The sequence below is a fragment of the Haliotis rubra genome, unplaced genomic scaffold, assembly GCF_003918875.1.
Source record: "Haliotis rubra isolate DU_JTF1 unplaced genomic scaffold, ASM391887v1 Scf111, whole genome shotgun sequence".
NCBI classification, from domain to species: Eukaryota; Metazoa; Mollusca; class Gastropoda; order Lepetellida; family Haliotidae; genus Haliotis; species Haliotis rubra.
Window position 1 is genome coordinate 730,611 of NW_025765015.1, and position 22,532 is coordinate 753,142.

Below are 22,532 nucleotides of genomic sequence, written 5' to 3' on the forward strand. Positions count from 1 at the left end.
GTTATCCCGTTGTGTTGGAAAATAATGTCTGTGCTAAATGTAACCAAATAATTTACCTCAGATGTTGTTAAAATATGAATAACATTACACATAATATTTGTCTAGGTGGCACGAGGCAGTGAGACGCAGTAGGTAATTAATGCAGGACAGGTCAAGCAGTTACAACATACCAATGAGACAGAGACTGTATGTGGGAGTCCTTACATCGTAGTGGTCAAGCTTATGTAGACATGCCGTAGACTATGGCTGACCGTGAACGTCGTTATCAGGGTAAAACAGACCACTAATAAGTAATATTGTGGTGGTGTATGGTCCTGTGTAAAGATGTCACAAACCAGTTGGACTAGAGCAACGTTGGTCCTTCGATGGAAGACCGTGTTCGGCAGTGTGACACTTGAAGTTTGACTTCCTGCTCCACATGGAAGCACATGTAATACATGTTATCGAACTTAAGGCAAGTGACTTTCTTCAACATTGCCTCTGTTCACCCAGCAGTGACTGGGTACCCGGTTATTAGTTCTTGCACCTGACCTTTCTTGTGCAGTTGTCTAATAACATATTTATTAATAATCCGAATCTCTGATGGCATAGGTCTTGAAATTTGATCGTCGTGAGTAAGAGTGAGTGAGTGAGTGAGTTAATTTTTACGCCTCTTTTAGCAATATTCCAGCGGAAGCTTTAACCACTGGGCTACCCCACCGCCCCTCTTGAGTAAGAACTACTGATTGAGATAGCCTGACCTTAGTGGCTGTCTGTTGTCATTTGCTTGCTTCTTTCTTGTTTACAGCCACACACCACGACGTTCCACCTACACAACGGCGACCTGTAAATATTGGAGTCTGGACCAGGCAATCCAGTGATTGATATCATAAGCAGCATCCTACGACCTCGGGGTAGCAAGTCATCGAGTCTAAACCCCAGATCCTCCAGCTGAGTCACCGTTAGATCGATGCTTATGACGTCAGTCACTGGATTGTCTTGTCCCAGACTCGATTATTTACAGACCGGAATTCTAGGTGGAATATATGGAATAATGAATGCGGCGTAAAATAACCGGCAACATGTCAATCTAGATCCTAGATCCTATGTAAGACAAGTGTCGAGGAGACGTAACATCAAGCGAAATTACATCAGGAATCCTTGTTTGATAAATGATATAAAAGATTCTGATGACTGACCCTATACACTAATTAATTCAAAATGCTATGGCTTCGGTACTGTACCATAACAACAGGCTGCCTTGTACTGTACTACATGTCAGACATTGGGAATAAATGTAGAGTGTATTATTAGACAACAAGCTAATGAGTATGCAGCCGATGAAAATAATGACAGGTTATTTATTCCTTTACTCCGTTGCCATAGAAACCGAAGGAGCAATATCAAATATATATCCTCAACGCGTTTCATATGATACGTTCAGTTCCTTCAGTGACATCAGTGTCACCTGATTGTATGAATTCGCAAGCAAAATGTATTATTCCCCTACAAGTACAGTTTCTGTTGTTGGACGATGCACGTTTCCATAACAGATATAAGTGTATTTCACTTCATAGTTTTTCACCTAGCCGAGAGCTTTGCTTTACCTATGAGCTCGTCTCTTGAACATTTTGTTCACGACACACCGGTTGACAAACATTAAAGTTAATTGTATATTTGCAGCGTTCTCCGTGTCCTTCTCTGTGTGAGGAACGCGTTATTGCCTTCATCTGCTGTCTGTTACAATGGGCGATCTTTTTAAAACCAGTTCTTAACATATGAATTCATTCCACATGTTGTTTGTAAGTATTAGGTTTCTTGTAATAATTACTCGAAAAATACCGTATCAAGGGTTTAACTGGTGGTGGGGGATCTGTTGACAACAGCTGGTGTTGGCGACGTGTACGTTACTCCGACTGCATGATCAACCATGCTTTTTATGGACTACCAGAACTCACGCCACATTAACTAAGGCTTAATACATATTACAATCTCCCTGTGACGACGAGCGGAGCTCCGTCAAGGGTTACACCGACAAATCAATACCGATATTTCTTGTTTAGATAGCGCATATGGGCAGTTGTAAGTTATCCCGTTGTGTTGGAAAATAATGTCTGTGCTAAATGTAACCAAATAATTTACCTCAGATGTTGTTAAAATATGAATAACATTACACATAATATTTGTCTAGGTGGCACGAGGCAGTGAGACGCAGTAGGTAATTAATGCAGGACAGGTCAAGCAGTTACAACATACCAATGAGACAGAGACTGTATGTGGGAGTCCTTACATCGTAGTGGTCAAGCTTATGTAGACATGCCGTAGACTATGGCTGACCGTGAACGTCGTTATCAGGGTAAAACAGACCACTAATAAGTAATATTGTGGTGGTGTATGGTCCTGTGTAAAGATGTCACAAACCAGTTGGACTAGAGCAACGTTGGTCCTTCGATGGAAGACCGTGTTCGGCAGTGTGACACTTGAAGTTTGACTTCCTGCTCCACATGGAAGCACATGTAATACATGTTATCGAACTTAAGGCAAGTGACTTTCTTCAACATTGCCTCTGTTCACCCAGCAGTGACTGGGTACCCGGTTATTAGTTCTTGCACCTGACCTTTCTTGTGCAGTTGTCTAATAACATATTTATTAATAATCCGAATCTCTGATGGCATAGGTCTTGAAATTTGATCGTCGTGAGTAAGAGTGAGTGAGTGAGTGAGTTAATTTTTACGCCTCTTTTAGCAATATTCCAGCGGAAGCTTTAACCACTGGGCTACCCCACCGCCCCTCTTGAGTAAGAACTACTGATTGAGATAGCCTGACCTTAGTGGCTGTCTGTTGTCATTTGCTTGCTTCTTTCTTGTTTACAGCCACACACCACGACGTTCCACCTACACAACGGCGACCTGTAAATATTGGAGTCTGGACCAGGCAATCCAGTGATTGATATCATAAGCAGCATCCTACGACCTCGGGGTAGCAAGTCATCGAGTCTAAACCCCAGATCCTCCAGCTGAGTCACCGTTAGATCGATGCTTATGACGTCAGTCACTGGATTGTCTTGTCCAGACTCGATTATTTACAGACCGGAGTTCTAGGTGGAATATATGGAATAATGAATGCGGCGTAAAATAACCGGCAACATGTCAATCTAGATCCTAGATCCTATGTAAGACAAGTGTCGAGGAGACGTAACATCAAGCGAAATTACATCAGGAATCCTTGTTTGATAAATGATATAAAAGATTCTGATGACTGACCCTATACACTAATTAATTCAAAATGCTATGGCTTCGGTACTGTACCATAACAACAGGCTGCCTTGTACTGTACTACATGTCAGACATTGGGAATAAATGTAGAGTGTATTATTAGACAACAAGCTAATGAGTATGCAGCCGATGAAAATAATGACAGGTTATTTATTCCTTTACTCCGTTGCCATAGAAACCGAAGGAGCAATATCAAATATATATCCTCAACGCGTTTCATATGATACGTTCAGTTCCTTCAGTGACATCAGTGTCAGGTGCCAGAGAAAATACTTCCTTCGGTGGCAGGTGCAAATTTATAACGGCGTTTTGATTGCTACATGTACATTGTACATTTTTAATTACCGGTGTCTATGGAAATATAATTACTGGTCAACGCTACAAAGAGTACGTCATATTTCCTTATATGATAAACACAAACACTAGGGGCGGCGATCTAGCCTTATGGTCAGAGCGTTCGTTCGTCACGCCGAAGATCCGGCTTCGATTCCCCACGTGGGTACAATGTGTGAAGCCCATTTCTGGTGTCCCCCGTAGGGATATTGCTCGAATATTGCAAAGAGAGCGTAGATTTTAATCACTCATTCACGAACACTAACTGGCATAGATGCCTGAGGGTTACACCTTGGCGATTACAGACAAATACAGTTTCTCACCAAATCACTCTACCATTTTATTTATTGATGATTTTTAAGAAGAAAAATGAACCCTTATCATAACTCATTAACAAACCAACATTGGTTTAAATAGTCTCTAACAGACATTGGTTTAAATAGTCTCTAACAGACATTTGTTTAAATAGTCACATTATGCACAAAGTGCATTCACGGAAAAAGAGTGGGTCAGTAATGAAGATTCATCTAGATTCATATTTGTCAGGTTTTCATATATTGAGTATGTATTGCAATCTATGTTATGTTATCAGACGCACGTCAATATCAGATGAAGTTCTGGAATGGTCTAGGCTCCAACTCTGCGACATACCCCACGCCCTGTAGTGCAGATCCAGACTATGGGCGGGTCCCGAGTCGTCCCACACAAGTCACAGTCCCGGTTTCAAGGATTTTTCAAAGAAGGGTTATTTGTTGGTCCAAAACCGTCACTGCAGATGATAGCTTACAAGAAGTTATTTAATACCCTATGATTTCCTGCCTACATATTCATATCGTCCTTTTTGAACAGGTAAGCATCTGTTGCTGTATGTACTCATTGTGCAAAAGTGATATAATCGTTCCCTGACGTAACAGCTTCTGGACCCGTGAAGATCCGGGTTAGAATTGATCTTCAGTAACCAATGCTTGTCGTAAGAGGCGACTAACGGATCGGGTAGTCAGGCTCGCTCATGGCACATGTCATTGTATCCCAGTTGCGTAGATCGATGCTTATGCTGTCAATCACTGGATTGTCCGACCCAGAATCGATTATTTACAGACCGCCGCCATATACCTGGAATATTGCTGAGTGCGGCGTAAACCTAAACTCACTCACTCACTCACGTAACAGCTACTGTATAAGTATACATACATGTACGTTCTGGAGGTTCATTGCTGGGTATGATCACCGAGCTATTTAGTGGCGACTGTATACCCAGTCTGTATGGTACGTGATACCAGTTGTTTCTGTGACACATACAGCGACATGCCTGCCTGCTCGTTACCCTCGTAATGTTAAAATGCATGATGTTATTTTGTTTAGACAAATTTCGGGACAAAATTTTAAAAGAAAAAGGGAGATACAATTAACATCGGGTAAATGAATTAGTTTAGAAATATGTTTCACGATTGTTATTGAGAATTGGAAATATTACAGCCTAACTGACAACATTCCTCATCTGAAACCTGCCAAGGGTCACACTGATGACGAGCATCGGACATTATCCTATACCAATATATCATAAGCTAACAGAGCCAAGTGCAATACCCTTGACGGCTGTATGTATTCCACGTTGGTCAAATCACGCTCGTGCCACATATGGATTCGTAGTATACTCGCGACTGGTCATCCATTATATACTGGCCACATAAAGAAACTGTGCACACAGAAAATATAAAGATAGGCAGACAGCGTCTTTACGCATAAATAAAGGTGTGTACATAGTAAGTATTGGAGACAATCAAACGCTCATGCAGGTGCCAGGCGACGTGACGTCATTGATGGTGGCCAATGGACTTGCAATGTGTTACTGCACGTGAAGCCTGTGCAGCTGCACACAACATGTGAAATTCAGAAATTGCTGTCGAAAGCTTGATCTTTGGTCATTCAAACGTTCACAAATTCACATGAGAAGTCACATGCACATCATGCCAAGATGAACATCTGTTCAACGTCATGAAGCCATTGGAATGGTTCGAGCAGCATGAACGAACAACAGGTGGCAGCACATTTCCAATGTCATCGTAAAACGATATCTGCATTGGTCAGGCGTTAGGGAAACAGTAATGACGTCGCCGACCACCCACGTTCTGGGCGTCCCCAAATAACGACGCCAAGACAGGACAGATGGATTCGGGTGACTCATATCAGACACAGGTTCCAGACGGCAGTGACCACGTCCAAAACCATTCCCCAAGCCTTCATTTGGAAAATTTGGCAGCCTCTATGCGTCGTCAATGCACTGCTGTGCTTCAGGCGCATGATGGTCATACCCGTTATTGACTTTGTGACTTCGACGTGTGACCCCCTACTCAATTTTGAACTTCTGACGTCATCGTTACGGATATTATTCATGTTCTTTTGACATGTTGTTGAGGCCCGATACTTCAGCTTATAAAGTGTCTACATCATTTCGTCTTTTCTGTGTTGTATTCCAATTCTGAAGGAATTTTCTGTGTGCACAGTTTCTTTATGTGGCTAGTATACATCATCAATGCCTCGATCAATCTAAATGATATAATCGTAAGTTCACAATAACAACCCTATCGTCAGTTTAATCAGTAAATGTAATTAACTGTGATAGCTGGAATTGGTATAAAATAGGGACGACAGACAGTCACAAATCATTCGGTGGTTGTCCAATAAACACGTCGTTTATTCACTCAGGTCTTGTGTTGTGATGGTGCTGGTATTGGTACCTCGTTTTAATAATATGTAAACAATGTCTTAAATAGCCTTAAACAAAACAAACGATGGAAAAACGAAATTGAACAAATGTGTTTTTTTAAATGATATTTTCAATGATTTGAGATGTTTTCATGCATTCTGAATCCATGGGGATAGAGGGAAATAACACATCTGGGATAGTTTAAATTATTTCTTAAATACTGGGAACAGAAACTTCTTCCCGACTCAGGTCACATGATTTTTATCATTTTATCGATGTGTGAAAACCAGCATTTCACTTTTTCCTATACATTGTCATACGAATACCTATGAGACTTGGCTCTGCTAAAGCTTAATATTTAGTAATCAAGCTGAAGAAGTCAGTATGTGCAATTATTAATGTACCCAGCACTGGGGTTTCATATCAAGTTACAATGTACACAAGCATTGTCAATAGTATTTCAGAATGCCAAACGTCCAGAACTCAAGAGATATGTTGTGCGACAGATAAACATTCCTAATGCCAGTTCGTATTTGGAATATGTGTAGACGATCCTTCAATTTGCATCACTTTCAAACTGTACCGAAACAGAGACCTGGTCAGTTACATATCCCGATCTCACTTAGACAGAACATTGCTTCTGTTCCGTTATGTTCCAGCGCCATCATGAATACATCCACTATGTGGCACATGACGGCATTGCTGTACATGCCGGTATAATCTTCCATAGGTTATGGCGCCTATGGGCATAGAATCCAACAATTCCAAACCTACCTTGTAATATGAGTGAGTGAGTTTAGTTTTACGCCGCTTATGGTAATATCCCAGCAATATCACGGAGGGGGCATCATAAATGGGCTTCAGACCTTGTACCCATGTGGAGAATCGAACCCGGGTCTTTGGCGTGACGAGCGAACGCTACTAGGCTACCCCGCACATTGAAAGGAACTATTTCATGCAAAACAATTAGTCGTTTGTTTGTTTTCATGTTGAACATGTGTAAACAGTTCTGTCACCACGATCTGCAGCATTTGATATTGTTTTCTGAGTTTCCTTGATTAGGGAAACGATATGGCAATACTAAACCTGTCTGTAGTTGTAAACGATATGGCAATACTAAACCTGTCTGTAGTTGTAAACGATATGGCAATACTAAACCTGTCTGTAGTTGTAAACGATATGGCAATACTAAACCTGTCTGTAGTTGTAAACGATATGGCAATACTAAACCTGTCTGTAGTTGTAAACGATATGGCAATACTAAACCTGTCTGTAGTTGTAAACGCAATATAAATGGTAAACGAATACTAAACCTGTCTGTAGTTGTAAACTGTAAAGTCTGTAAAACGATATGGCAATACTAAACCTGTCTGTAGTTGTAAACGATATGGCAATACTAAACCTGTCTGTAGTTGTAAACGATATGGCAATACTAAACTGTAGTTGTAAACGATATGGCAATACTAAACCTGTCTGTAGTTGTAAACGATATGGCAATACTAAACCTGTCTGTAGTTGTAAACGATATGGCAATACTAAACCTGTCTGTAGTTGTAAACGATATGGCAATACTAAACCTGTCTGTAGTTGTAAAACGATATGGCAATACTAAACCTGTCTGTAGTTGTAAACGATATGGCAATACTAAACCTGTCTGTAGTTGTAAACGATATCTGTAGTTGTAAACAATACTAAACCTGTCTGTAGTTGTAAACGATATGGCAATACTAAACCTGTCTGTAGTTGTAAACGATATGGCAATACTAAACCTGTCTGTAGTTGTAAACGATATGGCAATACTAAACCTGTCTGTAGTTGTAAACGATATGGCAATACTAAACCTGTCTGTAGTTGTAAACGATATGGCAATACTAAACCTGTCTGTAGTTGTAAACGATATGGCAATACTAAACCTGTCTGTAGTTGTAAATAAGACTTTTTAGCATCTCCGCTTTAACTGCATCTGGCTTTCTGAAATTATTTTTATCTATGGCATGACGTACTTTCAATAACAGGTCGTACATGTACAGTAAGTGTGTCTGTGGAGGTACGGTTACCAGGTGAGTGAAGCGGTCGCATGTCAGGCCGTAGACCCGGGCTCGATTCCTAACGTGGGTACAGTGTGTGAAGTCATTTCTGATGCCCCCAGTCGTCTTATTGCAGAAATATTGCTAAAAGCTGTGCAAGACATAATAACCCATTCAATTACTCCATGGTATTTACTCCTTGCGACAAGCTTCTGCATTGTCCTCTAACAAATCCTCCTTGCATTTATGTTAGGGTGAGTGAGTGAGTGGCTTTCATTTTGCACCGCTATTATCAATATTCCAGCAATATCACGGCGGGGACACCAGAAATGGGCTTCACACATTGTACCCATGTGGAGAATCTAACCCGGGTCTTCGGATTGACGAGGGAACGATTTAATCACTAGGCTACCCCACGGCCCCTGTTCCTTAAGTATGGAGTTAAGTATCAAATGCAGCTAAACGCCACAGTCAGCGACAGACGTAGACTCAAGCTAGGTGTCCTCTATGGTGTGTCTACCATCATTTCTACTCGGAATCTATGCTGTAAAGAATGGACATTTCATTTCACCAACTCTAAAATTACTGGTAAACTTAACATTAGTCGATTCGATGAAATGAGAAGAAAGCGTGGTTTTGAATTTCAAAGTGTGCCAGCTTCCCACACATACTTTCATATTAGATACAGGGTTCAGTGTTACATGTAAGAAATCGCTGTAACGGCTGCTAATGTAGAACGGGTCTCGATGAGTGGAGGGATACAAGTCATAACGCTGGGCCGCCTCCGTGGTGTAGTGGTTAGAGCGTCCGCCCGGAGAGCGGAAGACAGCGGTTTCGATCCCCGACCGCGTCATACCAAAAGACGTTAAAATATGGTACTTGTTGGTCCCTGCCTGGCGCTCGGCATTAATGGGTACAACAAGGACTGGTCGGCTCGGAGTCAGTATAATGTGTCTGAGTGTGGTATTCATGCTTCACTGCAGCATGGTATCTCAGTGGGCTAGCACTATAAAACCAGCTTAAGTCTGGGCTAGTACAAGCATCCGCACATACACTTACACACGCATGCACGTCGTCATATGAGCGAAATATTCTCAAGCACGACGTAAAACCCAATTTCAACTCACCTCACCTCATAACGCCGACTGGCATCACTTAACGTAATGATATTGGGGCTTTTCACTTATTTGGTATTTTAACCTATATTAAAGAACATTGCGTAATTTATTCATGACATTTGAATATTATTGCTTACAGGAAACCTTTATTTCAACTGATGTAATATTTTTTACCGAATGGCCTCCCACAAAAGACACGACACATCACCTTGGCAATAATATCTCGTCAGCTGTCTCTGCATTACGTCAGTGAAGCAAATTGAATCGTATGGGTGATGAGGTCGAACGGTGATCACAATGGTATATTACACATAACATCCAGTACGCTCTCTAAATGGATGTAATAATAATCAGGGTGTTAGCGCTTGGAGCATGCTTTGTTGCGTGGAGATTAGCGCATTATAAGACTTCTCATTATTATTATTATTATTACCATCATTACAGGTGTACATCTCATAATTTTGTACTGGCGTGCGTGCATGCGTGCATGTGTGCCTCATACGTGCGCTATGCGTGCGTGACAATAACTTCATCAACGTGCTACCAGCATGCTGTGACTCGAGATACGAACAGAGACAAATTTAAAGTAACGACAAAGTCACGCCCCATCAAATGTTATGATGTGACATATCCAAACTGGCCATAATGAGAGGGCGACTGACCAACCAGACAGCTGGATTGTTTAACGAGTTATGACAATATGAGGGGTATATGTCAGCTTGAGTTGTATGGGATTTCACAAGCAAGTCTTAAAACCTTATATTCAACATAGAGTTTATTTGCATTTCATTGTGAAATCACGTGTGTCTCACCAAATGACCTCATAAAATTAAGCTGATTAAAAGTGGTTAAGAAAAGCCAAGCCACGTACTCTGTTTTACATTTACTTCGCTATGGCCTGAAAGCTGTTGATTCTATGAGGAAGCCTCTGTTCTGACAAAACTCTTATTTTACAGCAATAATACGTTTCACTTTATCATTCACAATTGTTATTACTGTACGTACTATACGTATGTTCCTATGGCTTTACAGAAGTAATGCAGGGGGTTAGCTTACCAGACCCAATAGCCACCAGGTTCGATTCCAACATGAATGCAATGTTCCAGCTCAGTTTTAGCTTCCGTCTTCATATACATGGAATTATGCTTGCTTACATGTAAGTGTCACAGAAAAGGTCACGTTAAAATTGTTCAAAAGCAACTCAACTGTTGCTTTCATTGCAAACGGGAACAGCTGCAATGTGCAGTGCAGGGTGAAAGCCTTTAATGTATTACTGTGTCGGCATACCGATCTTCATGAAACATGTACATGGAATAGAGTTGAACAATATGTTTGTTATGTTATGTCATGTGAAGCCAGACATGCTGGGATCTGGTACGTGCATGTATGTATCAGGCCTTTTAGATGTCTCGCTTGGTTAGGAACATTGGTTGCGATGACAACAGGTTTAAACATATTCATTATATATTCTACAGCGCCTGCTTTCTAATAGGATGGCCGACGAGGAATACATCATTTTACAGTACAATAATCTGACACGTCCTTCTGCTTGCTTCCCCCGCCAACCGACAGTAAACTAAGATTATAGACTTTACTCTCAAATGATTGTATTTCCGTAATGTTATAAAATGTTCCATGCCGGTTGCACAATAATGATATACAGAAATAAAGTGTTATTATTTGAGACAGTATAGAAGCAGGTTAGCCTGTCTGCATATTCGCCTCGAGCGTTATAGGAGAGTTATACTTGAATCATGTTATCTTCGGTCGTGGTAGTGTTCAGAAGCACGTATGTGAAGCAAATTTCTGATGACCACCGCCGTGATATTGCTGGAATATTGCTAAATGCTGCCTAAAACCATACTCACTCACTATTAGCACAACATTCCAGCAAAACAAAGCAATGCAATACCATGTGTAATGCCTATTGGTTTGAAATAGTATATTCACGCAAGTGAAGAGTGATTTGAACACACAACTCACAACACACAACTCAGTTTTTTAGGAACCTCCAGCCGTGCAGTATGTGGGTTGCACCCGCTATTGTTCAGTATCAGTTCGGTATCTACAGATGTCTGATTGCGCTATGTTTATAGCCCTCATAAAGCTGCTGCTGTTATAGTGGTAACACTCCACAGGTCACGATAATAATCTCAGCTGTGGCTTTTCACTCGCACAAACAAACATCCATTACACAGCCTATTCTACGAACGTAAATAGATTCATATATGTAGATTAATTCCTCAAAGACTTAGTTTTCTGATTGAGTATTCAGCGTGAAGGGTTTTACAGCCCGGCCTGGTTGCAGTAGTGGAAGAAAAAGTAGAAACTAAACCACTAGAAACTAAAAGACATGAATCTAAAATACTGCGTGTTACTCAGTGCTCAATGGTACACGTGATCCCCATGTCCTTCAGTCCTCCCTGCCACAAGTGTCCTCCAGTCCTCCCTGCAACAAGTGTCCCCCAGTCCTCCCTGCCACAAGTGTTCTCAAGTCTTCCCTACCACAAGTGTCCTCCAGTCCTCCCCGCCACAAGTGTTCTCAAGTCTTCCCTACCACAAGTGTCCTCCAGTCCTCCCTGCAACAAGTGTCCCCCAGTCCTCCCTGCCACAAGTGTTCTCCAGTCTTCCCTACCACAAGTGTTCTCCAGTCCTCCCTGCCACAAGTGTTCTCAAGTCTTCCCTACCACAAATGTTCTCCAGTCATCCCTGCCACAAGTGTCCTCCAGTCCTCCCTGCAACAAGTGTCCTCGAGTCCTCCCTGCCACAAGTGTTCTCAAGTCTTCCCTACCACAAGTGTTCTCCAGTCCTCCCTGCCACAAGTGTTCTCAAGTCTTCCCTACCACAAATGTTCTCCAGTCATCCCTGCCACAAGTGTCCTCCAGTCCTCCCTGCAACAAGTGTCCTCCAGTCCTCCCCGCCACAAGTGTTCTCAAGTCTTCCCTACCACAAGTGTCCTCGAGTCCTCCCTGCCACAAGTGTTCTCAAGTCTTCCCTACCACAAGTGTCCTCCAGTCCTCCCTGCCACAAGTGTTCTCAAGTCTTCCCTACCACAAGTGTCCTCCAGTCCTCCCTGCCACAAGTGTTCTCAAGTCTTCCCTACCACAAGTGTTCTCCAGTCCATCCCACTACAGGTGTTCTCCAGTCTTCCCTGCCACAAGTTTTCTCCAGTCTTCCCCGCCACAAGTGTTCTCCAGTCCACCCCACAACAGGTGTTCTCCAGTCTACCCCGCCACAAGTGTTCTCCAGTCTACCACGCCAAAAGTGTTCTACAGTCTTCCCCGGCACAAGTGTTCTGCAGTTCTCCCCGCCACAAGTGTTCTCAAGTCATCCATGCTAAAAGTGTTCTCCTGTCCTCCCTACCACAAGTGTTCTTCAGTCCTCTCCGCCACAAGTGTTCTCCAGCCTTCCCCGCAACAAATGTTCTCCAGTCATCCATGCTACAAGTGCTCTCCAGTCATTCATGCTACAAGTGTTCTCCACTCCTCCCTGCCAAAAGGTGTTCTCCAGTCTCCTCCCTGGTGTTCCCCAGTCCTCCCTGCAACAGTGTCTCCAGTCTTCCCTGCCACAAGTGTTCTCCAGTCTCTCCACGCCACAAGTGTTCTCCAGTCATCCCTGCCACAAGTGTTCTCCAGTCTCTCCAGTCCCCTGCCACAAGTGTTCTCCAGTCCCTCCCTCCAGGTGTTCTGCAGCCCTCCCCAACAAGTGTTCTCCAGTCTTCCCCTGCCACAAGTGTTCTCCAGTCCTCCACGCCACAAGTGTTCCTCACAGCGTTCACCAGTCCCTCCCTGCAACAAGTGTTCTCCAGTTATCACTGCCACAGGTGTTCTTGTAGTTCCCTGCCACAGGTGTTCTACAGTAATCCCTGCCAGCCAAGTGTTCTCCAGTCCCTCTGTTGCAAATGTTCCATATTCCCTCCAGTTCTCCACGCTCCACATATTCCCCTGTTCTCCATGCTACACATATTCCCCAGTTCTCCACGCTACACATATTCTCCAGTCCTCTACGCTACACATATTCCCCTGTTCTCCATGCTACACATTTTCCCCAGTACGTCATGCTACACATATCCCCTGTCCTCAAAGCTACACACTTATTCCCAGTTCTCCACGCTACACATATTCCCCTGTTCTCCACGCTACACACATTCCCCTGTTCTCCATGATACACATATTCCCAAGTACGCCACGCTACACATATTTCAAAGTTCTCCATTCTACACATATTCCCCAGTACGCCATGCTATACATATTCCCCTGTTCTCAAAGCTACACATATTCCCCAGTTCTCCAAGCTACACATATTCCCCAGTTCTCCACGCTACACATATTCCCCTGTTCTCAAAGCTACACATATTCCCCAGTTCTCCAAGCTACACATATTCCCCTGTTCTCCATGCTACACATATTCCCAAGTACGCCACGCTACACATATTTCAAAGTTCTCCATGCTACACATATTCCCCAGTACGCCATGCTATACATATTCCCCAGTTCTCAAAGCTACACATATTCCCCAGTTCTCCACGCTACACATATTCCCCAGTTCTCCATGCTATACATATTCCCCAGTTCTCCATGCTACACATATTCCCAAGTACTCCACGCTACACATATTTCAAAGTTCTCCATGGTACAAATATTCCCCAGTTCTCCATGCTACACATATTCCCCAGTTCTCCATGCCACACATATTCCCAAGTTCTCCATGGTACACATATTCCCCAGTTCTCCATGGTACACATATTCCCCAGTTCTCCACGCTACACATATTTCAAAGTTCTCCATGCTACACATATTCCCCAGTTCCATGCTACACATATTCCATTCTACACATATTCCCCAGTTCTCCATGCTACACATATTCCCCAGTTCTCCATGCTACACATATTCCCCAGTTCTCCATGCTACACATATTCCCCAGTTCTCCATGCTACACATATTCCCCAGTTACCCCCATGCTACACATATTCCCCAGTTCTCCATGCTACACACATATTACACATATTCCCAGTTCTCCATGCTACACATATTCCCCAGTTCTCCATGCTACACATATTCCCCAGTTCTCCATGCTACACATATTCCCCAGTTCTCCATGCTACACATATTCCCCAGTACGCCATGCTACACATATTCCCCAGTTCTCAAGCTACACATATTCCCCAGTTCTCCACCTACACATATTCCCCAGTACGCCATGCTACACATATTCCCCTGTTCTCCATGCTACACATATTCCCAAGTACGCCACGCTACACATATTTCAAAGTTCTCCATGGTACAAATATTCCCCAGTTCTCCATGCTACACATATTCCCCAGTTCTCCATGCTACACATATTCCCCCAGTTCTCCTGCTACCAGTTCTCCATTACACACATATTCCCCAGTTCTCCATACACATATTCCCCAGTTCTACACATATTCCCCAGTTCTCCATTCCCCAGTTCTCCATGCTACACATATTCCCCTAGTTCTCCACGCTACACATATTCCCCAGTTCTCCTCCATATTCCCCAGCTACACATTAGTTCTCCATGCTACACCCAGTTCTCCATGCTACACATATTCCCCAGTTCTCCATGTTCTACACATATTCCCCAGTTCTCCATGCTCTACACATATTCCCCTAGTTCTCCACGCTACACATATATTCCCCAGTTCTCCATGCTACACATATTCCCCAGTTCTCCATGCATATTAGTTCTCCATGGTACAACATATTCCCCAGTTCTCCATATTCCCCAGCTACACATATTCCCCAGTTTCTCCATTGCTACACATATTCCCCAGTTCTCCATGCTACACATATTCCTACACATATTCCCCAGTTCTCCATGCTACACATATTCCCCAGTTCTCCATGCTACACATATTCCCCAGTTCTCCATGCTACACATATTCCCCAGTTCTCCATGCTACACATATTCCCCAGTTCTCCACGCTACACATATTCCCCAGTTCTCCACGCTACACATATTCCCCAGTTCTCCATGCTACACATATTCCCCAGTTCTCCATGCTACACTACTCTGTACTACAGATATTCCCAATAGTCTATATGCATCTACAGAACGTCATACTAGTGAAAGGACGAGGTGCAAGAGCGAGTTCCTTCTTTCCTAACGTGACATTTTTGAAAGTCGTATAAATGCTATAAGAACGGACCGCCGCCATTGACAGAATGTGTGTCGTGATTGCAGGCATGTTCGTGTTTACCATCCCTGTCCACTGGAGACCCCCTGCTGCTCTTGTAGCCTACACAAAGTGTGCGTGTTTATTGGCATTAAAAGTTTAGTCCTCTTATTTATAGGACGGCCTTGGCCTGATGTGACCTGTATGTGCCCAACTCTTTACGTGTATTTAATGTAACTCTCACATATCTTTCAGTAAGACCTGGACTACAAAGCTCACCTGTCAGCAAGCGGTGAAGTGACGTCGAGGCTGAAATACAAGCCTACAACCAGATAATAACAAAATGGTGGAAAGCATGCAATGGGTGTAATTACTAGGCTCCCTGGATATAATGCCTCTGGTTATAACATCAACCAGGTTATAACATCCGTATGTGCCCAACTCTTTACGTGTATTTAATGTAACTCTCACATATCTTTCAGTAAGACCTGGACTACAAAGCTCACCTGTCAGCAAGCGGTGAAGTGACGTCGAGGCTGAAATACAAGCCTACAACCAGATAATAACAAAATGGTGGAAAGCATGCAATGGGTGTAATTACTAGGCTCCCTGGATATAATGCCTCTGGTTATAACATCAACCTGGTTATAACATCAACCTGGTTGTAATTCCATAATATTTCAGAACGGATCTCCACCCACTGGAATTCCCTGGATATAATGCCAATCAATATATACACAACCGACCTGTTGCATGCATAAAGATGCGACACTGAGATGTTTTACAATGAATATTAATTGATTCTATCTGTTAATTGTTTTAACTAGATTTCCATTCTAACACGAAACATGCCCCCAAGCTTTGCATCAACATTCTAGTTTTCCCATCCTGACGAGGCTGTAAACAATGCAAGCTTGATGACGTCAAGCAGTGAGAGTGACTTTACCTCAGCAAGTTATAATTATTTCATTGCTAAAATATTTCTTTTATGGGATGTAATTACAGGACTAAAGTACGATCTACAACTCATACTTTCCATCAGAATGCATAAATATGTTTGACATATGCTTTGTTGATACTAGGGTTACTACGTTCATCGGAATGCTTCAAGATGCATGTTTGGTTGATGCAAGGATAATTAATATGTTTCAAGATGCTTGACCCATGTTTTATTGGTGCTTGGATCACCACACACATTAGCATATATCAAGATGCTTGACCCATGTTTTATTTGTGCTTGGATCCCAACACACATTAATATATATCAAGATGCTTGACATATGCTTTGTTGATGCAAGGATCCCAACACACTTTAATATATATCAAGATGCTTGACATATGCTTTGATGATGCAAGGATCCCAACACACTTTAATTTATATCAAGATGCTTGACATATAATTTGTTGATGCTAGGATCCCCACATTTGTTGATACTCACTTTAATATATATCAAGATGCTTGACATATGCTTTGTTGATGCAAGGATCCCCACACACTTTAATATATATCAAGATGCTTGACATATGCTTTGTTGATGCAAGGATCCCAACACACTTTAATATATATCAAGATGCTTGACATATGCTTTGTTGATGCAAGGATCCAAGGATCCCCACACACTTTAATATATATCAAGATGCTTGACATATGCTTTGTTGATGCAAGGATCCCAACACCCAGACTTGACATATGCTTTAATATATATCAAGATGCTTGACATATGCTTTGTTGATGCAAGGATCCCCACCCTTTAATATATATCACACTTTAATATATATCAAGATATATTCAAGATGCTTGACATATGCTTTGTTGATGCAAGGATCCCAACACACTTTAATATATATCAAGATGCTTGACATATGCTTTGTTGATGACAATGCTTGACATATGCTTTGTTGATGCAAGGATCCCCACACACTTTAATATATATCAAGATGCTTGACATATGCTTTGTTGATGCAAGGATCCCTTTGTTGATGCAAGGATCCCACACTTTAATATATATCAAGATGCTTGACATATGCTTTGTTGATGCAAGGATCCCCACTCACTTTAATATATATCAAGATGCTTGACATATGCTTTGTTGATGCAAGGATCCCAACACACTTTAATATATATCAAGATGCTTGACATATGCTTTGTTGATGCAAGGATCCCCACACACTTTAATATATATCAAGATGCTTGACATATGCTTTGTTGATGCAAGGATCCCAACACACTTTTTAATATATATCAAGATGCTTGACATATGCTTTGTTGATGCAAGGATCCCCACTCACTTTAATATATATCAAGATGCTTGACATATGCTTTGTTGATGCAAGGATCCCAACACACTTTAATATATATCAAGATGCTTGACATATGCTTTGTTGATGCTAGGATCCCCACACACTTTAATATATATCAAGATGCTTGACATATGCTTTGTTGATGCAAGGATCCCAACACACTTTAATATATATCAAGATGCTTGACATATGCTTTGTTGATGCTTTGTTGATGCAAGGATCCCACACACACTTTAACTTTATATATATATCAAGATGCTTGACACTTATGCTTTGTTGATGCAAGGATCCCCACCCTTTAATATATATCAAGATGCTTGACATGCTTTGTTGATGCAAGGATCCCCACTTTAATATATATCAAGATGCTTGACATATGCTTTGTTGATGCAAGGATCCCACACACTTTAATATATATCAAGATGCTTGACATATGCTTTGTTGATGCAAGGATCCCCACTCACTTTAATATATATCAAGATGCTTGATGCTTTGTTGATGCAAGGATCCCAACACACTTTAATATATATCAAGACATATGCTTTGTTGATGCAAGGATCCCAACACACTTTAATATATATCAAGATGCTTGACATATGCTTTGTTGATGCAAGGATCCCCACTCACTTTAATATATATCAAGATGCTTGACATATGCTTTGTTGATGCAAGGATCCCAACACACTTTAATATATATCAAGATGCTTGACATATGCTTTGTTGATGCAAGGATCCCCACTCACTTTAATATATATCAAGATGCTTGACATATGCTTTGTTGATGCAAGGATCCCAACACACTTTAATATATATCAAGATGCTTGACATATGCTTTGTTGATGCAAGGATCCCAACACACTTTAATATATATCAAGATGCTTGACATATGCTTTGTTGATGCAAGGATCCCCACACACATTAATATATATCAAGATGCTTGACATTCATATTACGGAATCGTGGCGATACATTTCGGTGCCAACCTGAGACGTGCTTATGTTCGTAGTACAAGACGTAGTGAGGAAGCTTTACTATGCATAGGACCAATGACGGATCATCAGACATACATGAGATGCCTGATGGTAGCCGATAGTCGCCATTGTCATAAAGTTTGGTATAACTTTCATAGTTCATTCAGCGAAGCATCTAATAATTATTATTATTATAATGATTGATATTAGTTATGTAGTATTTGGTCAAGCAGTTAAATCTTTGGTTAAGGTCATCTCGATGGATTCGGGACAAGTATTTCCCGAATAAATATTGAATTCCAAGGATGATCACTGCAATAGGCATACAATGTGTTTTGATTCACTTTACATCCAGTACGCATGGCGCTATAATCCTGATCGTTAATTATCTATTGTGTGTCGACTGTCGGCCATCCTGAACAGGCTGTGGCTGTTTTCACAGAAAGCAGAAATGAGTACAAAAGTACACTTTTGGCATAACGTAATCTTTCAAGCGCCTATTTTGTACATCCGATTTGTTACATCTGTATCTAACTTCATACCAATCATGTGTTCAGAAATCAGAACTTATAGCCGTCCTGTTGTCAATATTATACCGAAATGTGTAATACATTGTTGTTGTACCACCAACGGTGGTTTATGGAGTAATAACATGTTCTAAATGTGATGGAAAAAATACATTGACGTTTTATATCGAAATTACTCTTACAGCAATTGAATAACAAAATAGACTTTTATGAACTGTAATGCCCACTTTTGCAATGCCCTGCAAACCATAGTTTTAAGACTCAGTCATTGATTGTCTTAATCATGGTACAATAGAGACGTCCATAATCAATGGCGTCTCGAATCCCGAGAATTGAAAGTCGACACAATCCCCGTGAGTGAACACAGTCTTCGTCTGGTTGTACCAGGAACCCCAGCCTCCACATCACCAACTCTCCCAGCAGCAGCAGTTTAAAGTAAAGCATAAGGTACATTCTTATAAATACTTCCCTCGAGGCCTCTATAGGAAAAGTCTGTGCACACGTTGTAACCACAATCTCCCACAGTGATCTCGGATGTTAGATTAATGCTGCGCAAAACCCACAAAATCTGTCTGTTTCTGGTAACCTTTTGAATAAATTTGATTCCAACGCATATCAGTGATGCGAAGTTCATTATATCGATATCTTTTCACATCTGGGAAATGGCACCTTTCAAGAAAGGAATTCAAACCCATTAAAAACCAGAAGATTTTCGGGTTTCGAATAAAATTTAACAACGTTTTTACAACCAAATACTTTCCTACGATATGTAAACGCAAGTGTTGGCGCTTGTTGCCGCCATTATGCATCACAAGTGTCGTGAAAATCCGCTCTCACTCTCCCTTTCTCTGACCTGGCAGTTTGCTAGGTTGGAGGAGGTAGATAATCATGGGGTAAGAATATACAAATAAGTATGTTATAGATAATGAACATAGCCGTAACAATATCACGAGTTGTGTTGTTGATCCAACAGAGTAACACATGGTCTACTTTACACTGGGTCAGATGGTGAAAACAAAATATTCAAACAAATATACAAACATGATCCAAAAGATGAAATGTCAATAAAAGCAAGAAATGTAAACTCCTTGTATGATGAGCCAATGTGCTCGTTCCCTTACTGTATTGACCTGCTAGGAATTGCTTTCAGTTTCCATGGGAAGAAGAATAGGATTTGAATTTATAAAACAAATTGATATTTGTAATGAAATGGGGTGGCGTATCCCAAGTGGTTGAGTAGGCTATCAGTGTTTTGTGGCGTTCTGGAGCATAGTAGGATGTATCAAGACGAGCTGTTGGTTGGCAATGGTCTGTATCAAGAAAAGCCGTTGGTTGGCCATGGCCTGTATTCAGACAAGCGGTTGGCCATGAAGTTAAAATGATGAAACGAGTTATCTTTGTTAAACATTTTAACGAGAGCGCTTCTCTGCTATATTTTGTATGGCAATTTCCATAAGGAATATACTATGCTTGCCTCCTATAAACCGATACTCGTGGATTTCCCCATCGTGATAAACGTCTGAGACCTGAGTCAGTTGGGGCTTTGGTCCCACACTCACATGACCTATAGTAACTGACATAATGGTTTAAACGGTTTTAACTGAACTCATTAACTCACTCAGAACTGGCAGATATAGTTTTCCGAAAAGTGGTTTACTGTCAGAGGCATAGGTCCCATGTAAAGTCATAAATGGCAACTTAGCATGTTTCTCGAACTTAATCACTAAAAGACAGCCATGTGTGTTCGTTATTGAGGCATAGGTGGTGCGAGGTTATCTAACAACTGAATCAGGAAAATGAGAACAAAAAATGGTGTTGGTCTTTTGTACCAGATTTATGCTGGAAATTAAGGCTGTGACAATGTATACCCACCCACGTACCTTCATTATCTAGTAATCTCAATACAAACGTCATGTTATCAACATGTACTGTATGACGAATTTCCCTCATCTGTTCCACAGGCTGGGCAAGTGGACAATGTAATATGTTGCGTTCAGATCATGAAAGCCTGCATGACATTGTGTTCACTGGTGACATAAACTTTGCCAAGTTTGCCAAGATAAGAGTGACAAAACCGTTTACATATCTCTTCTAAAAGCAGAGAGTCAATTGTGTATACAAAGTACATCAAAAGCATGTATTTATGAAATATTCAACCAAAAAGTGATGATACCAGGTGTTCGCGAAAGGATGAGAGTATTCTGGTCCATTGATGAACATGTTACTGAAATTGTTTGTTTGGGCCAGTCAATCCAGTGATCGATACTGCAAAGCCAGACCTAATTTGCTGAGATAAAGGTTGCATTAAACTTTCGAAATGCCTCTAAATAGTTCCGATAATAACAAATACATTTGCATTACCAAACATGGTATTCCCTGCAGTTGAAGTCTCAACGTGAACTTGTATGTCTGGTATGCGTAGTCTGTTCTTTCCAAGTTGGTTTACGTATATGTTTTCTACGACCATAAGTAGAATTTTTCTGTCTTGTCAGAAACGCTTGTGTGCTGGCTGTAGTGGTATTTTATATTTCCCATGACAACTACGTATATGTGTCCAGTTCCTTTTGTTTGTATTTTGTGATTCCTGATTAGGTGATAGACCCGTAAACAGCATGTCTGTCTTTTGTGATTCTTGATGCGGTTTTAAAACCCGTAAACAGCATGTCTGTCTTTTGTGATTCTTGATGAGGTTTTAAAACCCGTAAACAGCATGTCTGTCTTTTGTGATTCTTGATGAGGTTTTAAAACCCGTAAACAGCATGTCTGTCTTTTGTGATTCTTGATGAGGTTTTAAAACCCGTAAACAGCATGTCTGTCTTTTGTGATTCTTGATGAGGTTTTAAAACCCGTAAACAGCATGTCTGTCTTTTGTGATGCTTGATGAGGTTTTAAAACCCGTAAACAGCATGTCTGTCTTTTGTGATTCTTGATGAGGTTTTAAAACCCGTAAACAGCATGTCTGTCTTTTGTGATTCTTGATGAGGTTTTAAAACCCGTAAACAGCATGTCTGTCTTTTGTGATTCTTGAAAACCCGTAAACAGCATGTCTGTCTGTCTTTTGTGATTCTTGATGAGGTTTTAAAACCCGTAAACAGCATGTCTGTCTTTTGTGATTCTTGATGAGGTTTTAAAACCCGTAAACAGCATGTCTGTCTTTT

At 41.3% G+C, this 22,532-nt stretch overlaps 1 protein-coding gene across 1 annotated transcript; it reads left to right on the forward strand.

The window, feature by feature from the left end:
- The first annotated feature begins 10,932 nt into the window (after nt 1–10,932).
- On the forward strand, nt 10,933–21,469 carry LOC124288337 (adhesive plaque matrix protein-like). Its single transcript, XM_046724855.1, has 3 exons — nt 10,933–11,010; nt 11,857–13,489; nt 21,336–21,469. Exons 1-3 carry the CDS (start codon nt 10,933–10,935, stop codon nt 21,467–21,469), a joined length of 1,845 nt encoding a protein of 614 aa, XP_046580811.1.
- Nucleotides 21,470–22,532: the final 1,063 nt, after the last annotated feature.

Bases quoted from the DNA above. Each gene is read 5' to 3' on its own strand.
- LOC124288337 (XM_046724855.1), top strand. From the start codon at position 10,933: ATGGCCGACGAGGAATACATCATTTTACAGTACAATAATCTGACACGT. The intron at 11,011-11,856 runs GTAAACTAAGAT...CATGTCCTTCAG, and splicing joins GCTTCCCCCGCCAACCGACA to TCCTCCCTGCCACAAGTGTC. The intron at 13,490-21,335 runs GTACGTCATGCT...TCTGTTCCACAG, and splicing joins CATGCTACACATTTTCCCCA to GCTGGGCAAGTGGACAATGT.